At 40.3% G+C, this 14,024-nt stretch overlaps 1 protein-coding gene across 1 annotated transcript in view; it reads left to right on the top strand.

Moving 5' to 3' along the window:
- Nucleotides 1–14,024, top strand: part of LOC132406653 (septin-7-like) — a 57,511-nt gene that overhangs the window by 16,732 nt on the left and 26,755 nt on the right. Inside the window, exon 2 of the mRNA XM_059992472.1 lies at nucleotides 1,894–2,000. Within this exon, the coding sequence (XP_059848455.1) occupies nucleotides 1,894–2,000 (107 nt within the window). The remainder of the gene's footprint in view (nucleotides 1–1,893; nucleotides 2,001–14,024) is intronic.

Raw genomic sequence — 14,024 nt, forward strand, 5'->3', positions numbered from 1 at the left:
TTCACTATGGAAAAGGATCTTGGTGATTGTAGTGATGACTTGCAGCAGACTGAAAAGCTTGAGTATGTAGATAATAAGAAAGAGGATGTTCTGGAGCTTTTGAAAAGCATCAAATTGGATAAGTCACCGGGACCAGATCAGATGTACCCCAAGCTACTGTGGGAGGCGAGAGAGGAGATTGCTGAGCCTCTGGCAATGATCTTTGAATCATCAATGGGAACAGGAGATGTTCCGGAGGATTGGAGGGTTGCGGGTATTGTTCCCTTATTCAAGAAAGGGAGTAGAGATAGCCCAGGAAATTATAGACCAGCGAGTCTTACCTCAGTGGTTGGTAAGTTGATGGAGAAGATCCTAAGAAGCAGGATTTATGGACATTTGGAGAGGTATAATGTGATTAGGAGTAGTCAGCATGACTTTGTCAATGGCAGGTCGTGCCTTATGAGCCTGATTGAATTTGAATTTTTTGAGGATGTGATTAAACACATTGATGAAGGAAAAGGTAGATGTAGTGTATATGGATTTCAGCAAGGCATTTGATAGGGTATCCCATGCAAGGCTTATTGAGAAAGTAAGGGGGCATGGGATCCAAGGGGACATTGCTTTGTGGATCTAGAACTGACTTGCACACGGAAGGCGAAGAGTGGTTGTAGACGGGTCATATTCTGCATGGAGGTTGGTGACCTGTGTGTGCCTCAGGGATCTGTTCTGGGACCCTTACTCTTCGTGATTTTTATAAATGACCTGGATGAGGAAGTGGAGGGATGAGTTAGTAAGTTTGCTGATGACACAAAGGTTGGGGGTGTTGTGGATAGTGTGGAGGGCTGTCAGAGGTCACAGCAGGACATTGATACAATGCAAAACTGGGCTGAGAAGTGGCAGATGGAGTTCAATTCAGATAAGTGTGAAGTGGTTCATTTTGATAGGTCAAATATGATGGCAGAATATAGCATTAATGGTAAGACTCTTGGCAGTGCGGAGGATCAGAGGGATTTTGGGGTCCGGGTCCTTGGGACGCTCAAAGCAGCTGCGCAGGTTGACTCTGTGGTTAAGAAGTCATATGGTGTATTGGCCTTCATCAATCATGGAATTGAATTTAGGAGCCAAGAGGTAATGTTGAAGCTATATAGGACCATGGTCAGACCCCGCTTAGAGTACTGTGTTCAGTTCCGGTCACCTCACTGCAGGAAGGATGTGGAAACCATAGAAAGGCTGCAGAGGAGATTTACAAGGTTGTTGCCTGGATTGGGGAGCATGCCTCATGAAAACAGGTTGAGTTAACATGGCCTTTACTCCTTGGAGTGATGGAGGATGAGAGGTGACCTGATTGAGGTGTATGTGACGAGAGGCATTGGTTGTTTGGATAGCCAGAGGCTTTTTCCCAGTGCTGAAATGGCTGTTACAAGAGGACACAGGTTTAAAGTGCTTGGGAGTAGGTGCAGAGGAGATGTCAGCAGTGAGTTTTTTTACGCAGAGAGTGGTGAGTGCGTGGAACGGGCTGCCGGCAACGGTGGTGGAGCTGGATACGATAGGGTCTTTTAAGAGACTTTTGGATAGGTACATGGAGTTTAGAAAAATAGAGGGCTATGGGTAACCTAGTAATTTCTAAGACAGGGACATGCTCGGCACAACTTTGTGGGCCAAAGGGCCTGTATTGTGCTGTAGGTTTTCTGTGTTTCTAGTTCAAAGTCATATAGTAAATAGTTTCTTCAGCTGGGTGTAAATTCTATAGATGCACAGAATAGGTAGAGTTTATGCTAAACTGAGAAGGTTGTAACCAACTCCAAGCATCTTGTCAACTGGTTCTTTGGAAAAGGGTGAATGTGTGTTAGACATGGATAACCACATTAAACCCATGCTTGACTGTTTTTGACTGCATTATCTTTTCTCCAACAGGTGAGTCGGGTCTTGGCAAATCAACATTGATCAATTCACTCTTTCTGTCAGAACTGTATTCTAAAGAATACCCCGGTCCATCACTCAGGATCAAGAAAACTGTACAGGTAATCAAAAAACTGGAGATGTTGAGTATTTGAAATAAAAACAATGTGCTGGAAATATTCAGCAGATCAGGTAACATCCGTGGAAAGTGAAACAGTTCTAATGAAGGGTCGGATTGAGACATTAATAATGCTGTCTAATCTCCCAATATTTTCTGTTTTTAAAACTGTGCAAGAGATATGCTGCTGTCTGAGTTTTGCCTTCTACTTTCATGAGTGTATTTCATGAGTGTGTATTCACACCGAAAGGAAGTGGAAGTTTGTCACCACCTCCTCCATGGAGCTGGTCTTTCACCTTAGGCACTTTTCTACATTCTCTCTTCTTTCTGCCTTTACAGCTTTGACATCCTTAAAGTGTGGTCCAAGAATTCAGTGCACTCATCCAGCATTCTTACCTTAATTAAGAGTACAAGACCAAATGTTTTAACTTACCAAATTTCTCAGCTCCTGCATGTCTTTTGTATCGTGTTCATATTGACCCTTTTTTGTCTTTTAATCAACGGATGTCATTTTGTGTTCTGTGTTAAATTGTGTCCATTTTGAGTTTGCCCTTCCATTTAGTATCGTTTATGACCTCCTGAAGTTTATTGCAATTCTGCAGAGTATATTATGTGTAAGCTTTGATATTATGCCCTGTTTACCAACTCCAAATCAGCAATGTTATCAAAATACTAATGTAGCTACACTGGCTGATTAATTTGTCTGGATCTTTCCTCGCCTTTCTGCAAGTGGAAACCGCTCTTTGTCGCATGTTTATTTTCCTTGTGACTAATGGTGGTGCAGATAGATGTTCACTGTTCAAGTTCAATTATCTTTCAGCTGTCCATGAATACACCCAAATGAAACAGCATTACACTGGGGACAAGATACAAAACATGTTACCAACAGTCATATACAGCACAAAGCACAAATAGCACTTATAAGATGGCAATAAAATACAGGCACACAAAAAATATATAGTTAAAGTCCCCGAGTCGATGAATGTTGCAGCAGGCGGTAGTCAAACACAATACAACTTGTCTTTGGCTGAGCAAACTGGAGGGCAACACGGGTAGCATGGATGCTGTGCCATGCCACCTCCAGCACATACTCCAACACTTCTGTCCTCAGAGTTTGCAAGTAGGCAACACTACGGCTTGAGGCATAGCCTAAAGTATGACCAAAGCCACAAACTGTCCTGCTGTCGGTCTCACCAATAAACTAGTGAATCAGAATTGTAATGTGTGTAACATTGTGTAACATTCCACATTAGCTATGTGGTCATAAGAGTCTTGCGATCATAACAAAAGTAACTAAGACAATCAGTTGCTGTTAGATTGTACACCACCTTTGATATCTCTCTGTGGTAGGAGCAACATGTTCTGCACTAAGTCCAGCTTTTTCGATTTCTCTGCCAACGAGCAACTGGCTGATGGGGTAGACCTGCGGAACTTTAAGTTCTTAATGTTCAGCATAGTCTTGTGATCATACAAAAATGTTTTAAAAAGGGAATAACATCCTTGGTTGGCCCTGTAGAAGCCACTGTTTCCAAGAGCACCGCTTTCCTACCGGATGATTCACAATTTCACAGCAGCTCTGTGGAACTTAGATGTCAACCATGTCGTTGCTTAACTCGACCTATTGATAATGCTTTTGGGTTTAACATTTTCTAATGCAGCTCGGGAAGTTTGACACAGCTGCTTCTGGTGGTACTGTAACCATATATTTCTACACTTTTTGAACTGGATAATGGTATTATAGTGATGTGCTACATGCAGCGCTGAAATAACGACACGGAGTTGGTGAGCTGCAGTTACAAAAAGATTTTATTCAAACTTCGCGGCCTCGCTTTAAAGCTTTCCTGATCCCGCCCTCCCCGGGCACGGATGCTGTAGGGGCACGTATTCACAGTCCTGTCCCGCACGCGGATGCTGTAGGGGGCATGTATTCACAGTCCCGTAGGGGCTTTTCCCCTTGCTGGTGAAGCAGACTTGGCACCCTTTTGGAACTGGCCTTTATGCCGGCACGCTGGCTATTTGTGAGCCCATTTGAGTGCGCTAGGAAGTGGGTCGCCACATAACCCCCCCCCCACCCCAAGAACCGGCGATACACCCCCCCAATGTCCACAGTCTGGGCTGGAACCTGTTTGGGAGGTGGGCCTCTGCGCCGTGGTGCCGGAAACCCGACCGGTTGCACCAGGTCCACATGGGCCGGTTTGAGTCAGTCCACCGTGAAAACCTCCTCTCTTCCCCCAACGTCCAGCACAAACGTGGACCTGTTGTTCCAGTACCCCACCGACTGCCGTGTTAGATGTGTCCACTGTGAGGGCGGTAGGGACGTCCATTCTGGGGTGCACTAGCATCACGGCGTTTGCCAAGGCTTCTTTCGTTTTAATGAAAGCGGTGGTGGACTCCTCGTCCCACGTAATGTCCTTGCCCGGACCCGACATCAGGGCGAACAGGGGGCGCATGATTCGGGCAGCTGAAGGGAAGAAGCGGTGGTAGAAGTTTACCATACCTACGAATTCCTGAAGGCCTTTGATTGTGGTGGGTCGGGAGAAATGGCGGACCGTGTCTACCTTAGCGGGCAGAGGGGTTGCCCCATCTGTAGTGATCCTGTGGCCCAGGAAGTCAATGGTGTCGAGCCCGAACTGGCACTTGGCCGGGTTGATTGTCAGGCCATATTCACTCAGTCGGGCATAGAGTTGACGGAGGTGGGACAGATGCTCCTGACGACTACTGCTGGCTATGAGAATGTCGTCCAAATAGATGAAAGCGAAGTCCAGGTCGCGTCCCACCGCGTCCATTAACCACTGAAACATCTGTGCGGCATTCTTCAGGCCAAACGACATGTGGAGGAACTCGAAAAGGCCGAACAGGGTGATGAGTGCCGTTTTGGGGTCGTCATCCGGATGCATCGGGATTTGATGGTATCCCCGGACAAGGTTTACCTTGGAGAAGATCCGTGCGTCGTGCAGGTTTGCTGCAAAGTCCTGAATGTGCGGCACAGGGTAGCGGTCCGGTGTTGTAGCCTCGTTCAGCCTGCGGTAGTCGCCGCATGGTCTCCAGCCCCCTGTCACTTTGGGCACCATGTGCAGGGTGGAGGCCCATGGGCTGTCAGAACGCCGTATGATCCCCAATTCCTCCATCCTCTCGAATTCCTCCTTCGCCAGTCGGAGCTTGTCCGGGGGAAGCCTTCGAGCACGGGCGTGGAGGGGTGGTCCCTGTGTCGGGATGTGGTGCTGTACGCCGTGTCTGGGCATGGCTGCCGTGAACTGCAGTGCCAGAACCGATGGGAAATCTGCCAGGACTCTGGTGAAGTCGTTGTCGGACAGCGTGATGGAGTTGAGGTGTGGGGCTGGCAACTGGGCTTCACCCAGGGAGAACGTTTGAAAAGTCTCGGCGTGAAAAAGTCTCTGCCTCGGCAGGTCGACCAGTAGGCTGTGAGACCACAAAAAATCCGCACCCAGAAGCGGTTGGGGTACGGCGGCCAGTGTGAAGTCCCACGCGAACTGGCTGGAGCCGAACTGTAGCTGCACTGTACGGGTGCCGTAGTTCCTTACTGTGCTGCCATTCACGGCCCTCGGGGAGGACCCGGTGCCCTGTTGCGGGTGTCGTAACTCGTCGGAGGTAAGAAGCTGATCTCGGCACCAGTGTCGACCAAAAAAACGGCGTCCCGACTGCTTGTCCCACACATACAGGAGGCTATCCCGATGACCAGCCGCCGTAGCCATCAGCGGCGGCTGGCCCTGACGTTTCCCGGGAACTTGCAGGGCGGGCTACAGCAGCGGGCTTCTGCGCCCCACCACTGGTGGTAGAAGCACCATTGTTTGTTGGTCACCTCACCCCTCCCTCTGGGGCTAGTGGGCTCTGCTGCTGGGAGCGTGGCCTGGTGATCTGTGCGACGGACACCCCACTCTCCTTCTTGGAGTTCCACAGCATGTCCGCCCGGGCCGCCACCTTCCAGGGGTCGCTGAAATCTGCGTCGGACAGCAGCAGGCATATGTCCTCGGGCAGCTGCTCCAGGAATGCCTGCTCAAACATGAGGCAGGGCTTGTGTCCTCCGGCTAGAGACAAAATCTCATTCATTAAAGCCGATGGAGGTCTGTCTCCCAAACCATCCAGGTGCAGTAAGTGGGCAGCCCACTCACGCCGTGAGAGTCCGAAAGTCCTTATGAGCAGGGCTTTGAATTCCGTATATTTGCCGTCCGCTTGGGGAGACTGTATGAACTCCTCAACCTGGGCCGCTGTGTCCTGGTCGAGGGAGCTCACCACGTAGTAGTAACGTGTGTCCTCCAAGGTTATCTGCCGAAAGTGGAATTGGGCTTCTGCTTGCTGGAACCATAGGTGAGGTTGCAGCGTCCAGAAGCTTGGCAGTTTCAACGAAACTGCATGAACAGATGCGGCGTCGGTCATCTTTGGCCCAAATATCGTTTGGGCCGTTGGGGTGACCAATTGTAGCGATATGCTACATGCAGCGCTGAAATAACGACACGGAGTCGGTGAATTGCAGTTACAAAATGATTTTATTCGAATTTCGCGGTCTCGCTTTAAAGCCTTCCTAATCCCGCCCTCCCCGGGCGCGGATGCTGTAGGGGCACGTATTCACAGTCCCGCGCGGGCTTTTCCCCTTGCTGGTGAAGCAGACTTGACACCCTTTTGGGACTGGCCTTTATGCCGGCGCGCTGGCCATTTGTGAGCCGGTTCGAGTGCACTAGGAAGTTGGTCGCCATGGTATAGTGATTGATTTATCAGCTCATTATGCTAGAGCACAAGTTTCTGTGATTAATGGCCGTAACCAATTGGAATTGGTTTATTATTGTCACGTAGTGAAATACAGTGAAAAGATTGTCTTGTATACTGTTTATACACATCAATCATTACACAGTACTTTGAGGTAGAACAAGGTAAAACAATAACAATGCAGGATAAAGCATAATAGCGACAGAGAAAGTGCAAGTAAACAAGGTGCAAGATTAATGAGGTAAGATTGTGAGGTGAAGAGTATTTTATCATACTAGGGAACTATTTAGTCTTTGAATAGCAGGATAGAATCTTACTTTGAGTCTGGTGGTATATGCTTTCAAGTTTTTGTCCCTTTTGCCTAATAGAAGAGGGAAGGAGAGAGAATGTCATTAATACCCACTTTTTTGCTGCAAGATCTATTCTGAATTTGTCTCATGGTGAGCCCATGTGACAAGGTTGACGTTGCTCTTGGTGTAAGGATAGGGATTTGTCTCCACTGGGCAGTGGTCACTCTTAATACTGTCATATGTGGTATATGGATTAGTGAGATTTTGGTTGATTGTCTCACTTTTTGATGGACACCTATTATAACAATTTTGTTTTTCCGGAACATGATGGACTTGATCAGTAGTGTTCTTTGGTAATCTCAATAAAAAGCATTGAATCTCCTGCCTAGGGAATATTCTGTGTTCTTTGACAAAGAGCTCTGCTCTATCGGATAAAATTGGAATTTCCCTGTACACAATCATTTTAATCAGATTTCTATTGCCGTTCTGACATATCGTCCCTGACCACCTTGTGCTATGATGAAGCCACTCTCAGGATGGAGGAGGAACACCTCATATTCCATATGGGTAGCCTCCAACCTGATGGTATAAACATCAGTTTCTCCTTCCGGTAAAATAATCTTTCCGGGGTGGAGTTTCAAGATGGCGACGTAAACATCTGCCTTTAGGCGCTCTTCATTTTTTCAACTATAATCACCCCTTAATTAAATTTTTTCGAATTTAATCACATGGGTTGATACTTTTGATTAACTTTTTCTTCCTAAAATAATATTTGATCTAATCTCGACAAACTTAAAATGGCTACAAGCAAGAAATCGTCTAAGGAACCTGTATCCATTGACGCAATCTCTGCTCTTTTGGACGCTAAACTGGATATTAAACTTTCGAGTCTGGAAGGCAGATTGGATGGTAGATTGGGAAGCAGACTGACAAGTTTGGAAAATAAGCTTACCAGGAAAATATCCGAACTTGAAGAAGCTGATAGATCGTTTGAAATTAAACTTCAATCGCAGGCATCGGACATTCAGCGGCATGAAGATAACATCGCGACTCTTGAAAAATCCATTTGTGCAAAAGTACGTACAATTGAAGCGTTGGAGAAGAAGGTAGAGTCGAATGCTAAAACTATGGATCAGTATAAGTTTAAAATTACTGATCTCGAAAATCGATCTCGTAGACAGAATTTGCGTATCATCGGGTTCCCCGAAAAAGTTGAGTCCGGTGATTTAACTGAATTTTTCTCTAATTTACTATGGGAAACTTTCAGTGCTGAAGGTTTGCAAGCTAAACCTGTTATCGATCGTGTTCACAGAGTTGTGAGATTTTCGGCTCTGTCTGATAAACCACGAGCGGTGATTGTTCGCCTTCATTATCCTCGGGAGAAAGAGCTTTTAATTCGATTAGCTCGTAAAAAAGGCATGATTTCTTATAACACCAATTCATTTCGAATTGTTGAAGATTATTCTTTTGAAGTAATGAAATCAAGAATCGCTTTTAAACCAGTGATGGCAGAGATTTATTCGATTGGCCTTAAACAAGCTTTAATGTATCCAGCGAAGCTCAGAATTACGTTAAACGACAACAGTCAGCAATTTTTCAAAACACCGGAAGAAGCGAAGAAATTTGTTGAAGAATATAGATCTTCTAGTGCAACTTGAACTTTGTGTCATGTTGAAGATTCCTCGGAGAGAAGGTGCCATCTCATTTTAAGTAACCTACGAAGTTGGGTTATAACTTTCTATCCCGTTCCACGGGTCTGGCTCTTATTTTTCATTATTATCACTATTTTATGGATGCTTTTTTAACTTTTATAATATTTTTTTAATTCTTTTTCTGTTTTAGATATATACATCTATATCTTGTAATAATCATTTATTTTTTTCAAGATGTCGTTTCTTCTTCCCATAAGACTCTGCTTTTTATAAACATTTATTTGTTTGCCTGTACTTAGAAATGGGACGAATGTTTTGAATTTTTTTTTAGTTTTTTTTATATATATTGTAGTGTTTATTGAATCTTTTTTGATCCTATTTTGGTATTTTTTTACTATTAAACTTTTTTAATAGATTGTTGAATCTGCATTCATATTTTGTAAGATGGCTTTTTCAAAATGTCGTTTCTTCTTCCCATAAGTCTTTGCTTTTGAAACGTCATCTTTCTTGCATTTATATATGAAATTTTTTTAAAGGTATATTACACTTAAATTTTGATGTTTATTTTTTCTTGTTAAAGATTGTTTGTTTTATTATATTAGTTTTTTTCATTCTGATTGACATATATTTTCTTTTTGCAACCCTATATTTAAATATGGGTGTTACATAGTTTTTCTTTAAAAAACTTTTTATAGAGCTGCCATCTTGAAATGGGGGTAAGGTTAGTGTTAGATTATGCGCTTGCCGCTTGGCTTTTCTTCGAAGGGTGGGGGGAGGGGGTGGGGATCTTTTTTCACGCTTTTGCGTTTTTTTCTGCTTTTAGTTTATGGGCCAACTTTAAATTATTAATATTGTTGAGGTGTCATGTTCTCCGGTTGCTCCTGAATCTATTTTCCTTTTTCCTAAATTATGGGTTATGTGTCTTTTTAACCTATTATGATATACACAACTAATATTGGCATGATGGATAAATCTATTAATTTTATCTCTTGGAATACTAATGGTTTAAATCATCCGATTAAACGTAAAAAAATATTTAAGGTATTCCATAGATTGAATGCTAATATTATTTTTGCACAGGAAACCCATATTAGGAGGGAGGATAATCAAAGTTTTTTTAGGTTCTGGAAGGGTCAACAATTTAATTCGAATTGTACCACTAAAATTAGGGGTGTGTCTATTTTTATAGACCCCTCAATTTTGTTTATACATCACGAAATTATTTCTGATCCGCAGGGCAGATTTTTGTTGATAACTGGTTCACTTTTCAATCGGAAAGTGGTTCTAGTTAATATTTATGCCCCAAATTTTGACTGCCCTGAATTTTTTAAACGTTTATTTACTTCCCTTCCTAATCTGAATGAATATATGTTGATATTGGGTGGAGATTTTAATTGTTGTTTGAATCCTTTGATGGATAGATCTAAACCTATTCGAACTCTTCCGAATAGATCAGCCTTACTTATTAATTCTTTTATGGTTGATTCGGGAATTACAGAAATATGGCGGTTTTTGAACCCTAAAGATAAAGAATTTTCATTTTTTTCACATGTATATCATAGTTATTCTAGAATTGATTACTTTCTTATTGATCATCGGTTATTAACGGATGTTATTGATTGTAAATATGATTCTATTACTATTTCGGATCATGCACCTTTGAAGTTATCTATTAAGATTTCGGACTTTTCCAATAATGTTAGATCTTGGAGACTTAATGCTACTTTGCTTCAAGACCCAGAATTTGTCATCTATATAAAGCAGCAAATTGATTTGTTTTTCTCAACAAACTATACTGAAGAAATCGACAGAGGAATACTTTGGGACTCTTTTAAGGCTTTTATCCGTGGACAAATTATTTCGTATTTCGCTGGTAAAAGGAAACAAAGATATTTAGATATTGCTTTATTGGTGGATAAAATTAAGGAAATTGATAAGATTTATTCTGTGACTCCTACCATAGAACTTTATAAGAAGAGAGTTGAGCTTCAAATGGAACATAGTTTATTATTATCTTCTTCAATTGAAAATCAATTAATTAGGACTAGAGCTCAATTCTATATTCACAGTGATCAAACTGGTAAACTGTTAGCTAATCAATTAAAAGCTATATCGACCAGGCGACAAATTATTAAAATTCGTAAACAAGATGGTAATTTAACCACTGATCATAAAGAAATCAATAATACTTTTCAAGATTTTTATAAATCTTTATATCAATCAGAATTTGATGGTGATCTGTCCATGATGGATAATTTTTTTAACAATTTGAATATTCCTAAACTGATTGGTGAAGATCGTAGCTTGTTTGATGCTCCTATCTCTATGGCCGAAATAGGTGAGGCTGTCTCATCAATGAATTCAGGGAAGGCTCCTGGCCCTGATGGTTATATTGTAGAATTTTTCAAAACTTTTTCTTCTTTGCTTTCCCCTTGGTTATGTGAAATCTTTAATGATGCATTTGCTAAGAAGAGATTACCTCAGTCTTTTTATGAAGCTACTATCTCTCTAATTCTTAAAAAAGATAAAGATCCTACTCTATGTACATCTTATCGCCCTATATCACTATTAAATGTAGATTCTAAGATTCTTACAAAAATTTTAGCCACTAGATTAGAAAAGGTATTACCAAAGATTATTTCAGAAGATCAAACTGGTTTCATTAAGAATCGGTATTCTTTTTTTAATGTTAGAAAATTGATTAATATAATTCATACTTCATCACCCACAGTCCCAGAATGTGTTATCTCATTAGATGCTGAAAATGCCTTTGATAGAGTTGAATGGACATATTTATTTAATGCTTTGAGAAATTTTAATTTTAGTCCTAATTTTATATCATGGATTAAACTAATATACTATAAACCTGTTGCTTCTGTTCTTACAAATAATTATAGATCCTCCTTTTTTCAATTATCTCGTGGTACGAGACAAGGTTGTCCTTTAAGTCCTTTATTATTTAATATTGCGTTAGAACCTTTAGCCATTGCTATTCGTGAATCTCCTAATATTTTTGGTATTACTCGTAATGAGAAATTATATAAATTATCACTCTATGCTGATGATTTGCTGTTATATATTTCTGATCGTGATAGATCTATTCCCACTATTTTATCCTTGTTGGCTCAATTTGGTAGTTTTTCTGGTTACAAATTAAACTTAGATAAGAGTGAATTATTCCCTTTAAATGCGCAAACTTTATTGAATGACAGGATTCCGTTTAAAGTTGTTACTGATAATTTTACCTATTTAGGTATAAAAATTACCAAGAAATATAAAGATTTATTTAGACTGAATTTTTTACCTATGCTTCTTCAAATACAACATCTTACTACAAGATGGTCTCCCTTATTCTTATCATTAGTTGGTCGGATTAATGCTATTAAAATGATGATTTTACCGAAATTTTTATACTTATTTCAAGCCTTACCAATTTTTATTCCTAAATCCTTTTTTGACAACATTGATTCAAAAATTTCCTCATTTGTGTGGCAAAACAAAAACCCTAGGTTAAGTAAAAGGCAATTACAAAAATCTAAAAAAGATGGTGGTTTAGCTTTGCCTAATTTTAGATTTTATTATTGGGCGAATAATATTCGTAATTTAACGTATTGGAAATTGGATTTGGACTCATTATTGTGTCCGCAGTGGGTAAATTTGGAATGCAATGAAGTAAAGGGATATTCTTTATTCTCTGTTCTTGGTTCTTCTCTTCCTGCTGATTTAGTTAAATTTAATAAACAGATATCTAATCCTGTTATTAAACACACATTACGAATTTGGTTTCAATTTCGGAAATTCTTTACTTTGAAAAACATTGTGCTTGATAGCCCTATTTTATTTAATTTTTTCTTTAAACCTTCCTTGACAGATCAAGCCTTTAGCATATGGAAAAGGAAAGGTATAAAATGTTTTCGTGACCTTTTTTTTGAAGGTACTTTGATGTCTTTTGACCAACTTTCCAATAAATTTAAATTACCTAAATCTAATTTCTTCAGATATTTACAAATTAGAATTTTTTTACATAAAGTTTTATCATCTTTTCCCAACTCAACTTCAACGGAATTCTTAGATTTGATTTTTACCTTAAATCCTTGTCAGAAGGGATTAGTTGCTTTTATTTACAACATGATTATGAAGATACAACCAGAAATGTCTGATAGAATTAAACAACAATGGGAAAAAGAACTTCGCTACAATATACCAACAGATAAATGGGAAAAAATTTTACAAATGGTTAATTCTTCTTCTATATGTGCTAAACATGCTTTAATACAATTTAAAATTGTACATAGAGCTTATATGTCTAAAGATAAACTTGCTCGATTTTATTCTCATATTAACCCTCAATGTGATAGATGTCATTCAGAAGTGGCTTCACTGACCCATATGTTTTGGTCATGTCCTACTTTACATAATTATTGGAAGGACATATTCGTTACCATTTCCTCAATTTGGAACATTGATTTACAACCTAACTTTATTACTGCAATCTTTGGTATACCAAATGAGGATGGTAATCAGTTTTCTCCTTCAATCAGACGAATGATTGCTTTTGTAACATTAATGGCCAGAAGGTCTATATTACAAAATTGGAAAGAAGTAAACCCTCCTACCACGTCTCAGTGGCTTTTTCAAACTATTTCTTATCTGAGTTTGGAAAAAATTAGGAGCACAATTTTTGACTCGTCAATTAAATTTGAAGAAACTTGGGGACCGTTTATCCGACATTTTCATGTGAATTAATTTGGCCTTTCCCAGACCTTCTCTTTGTTTATTCTTGTTCAGGTATGGAGTTCCGGAGTTCTTTGACACTATCATATACTTATAAACTGTTATTATTGCCCATGTTAGTTTTAGTTTAGTGCTTGTTTCATATATATATTTTCTTTCACACATTTTAAATTTTTTTTTCTTTTTCTTTGGATGATTAGTTTTGTTTTTTTTCATATATAATTATATAGACTTGATTGATTAATGTACTTTTTTGTTGTTGATGTTTAATAGGATATTATTATCCTATTATTAATGTAATCTTAAGTCTATTGTATTCATAACCTATTCATTATTTTGTTATGTTTTTTTTATATTTATATGAAACTCAATAAAAAGATTGAAAAAGAAGAAAAGAAAATAATCTTTCCCTCTTTTTCTGTTCCCCACTCTGGCCTCTTAACCTCTTCTCATCTGCCAAGCATCCTCCTCCTTTCTCCCATGGTCCACTCACCTCTCTCATCAGATTCCTTCATCTCCATCCCTTCCTCACCCACCTGGCTTCATTATCACCTTCGAGGCATCCTTCTTCCCCACACCCTCACCTTTTTATTCTGGCATCTTCCCCCTTCCTTTCCAGTCCTGAAGAAG

This window comes from Hypanus sabinus, chromosome 17, assembly GCF_030144855.1.
Source record: "Hypanus sabinus isolate sHypSab1 chromosome 17, sHypSab1.hap1, whole genome shotgun sequence".
In the NCBI taxonomy this organism is placed as follows: Eukaryota; Metazoa; Chordata; class Chondrichthyes; order Myliobatiformes; family Dasyatidae; genus Hypanus; species Hypanus sabinus.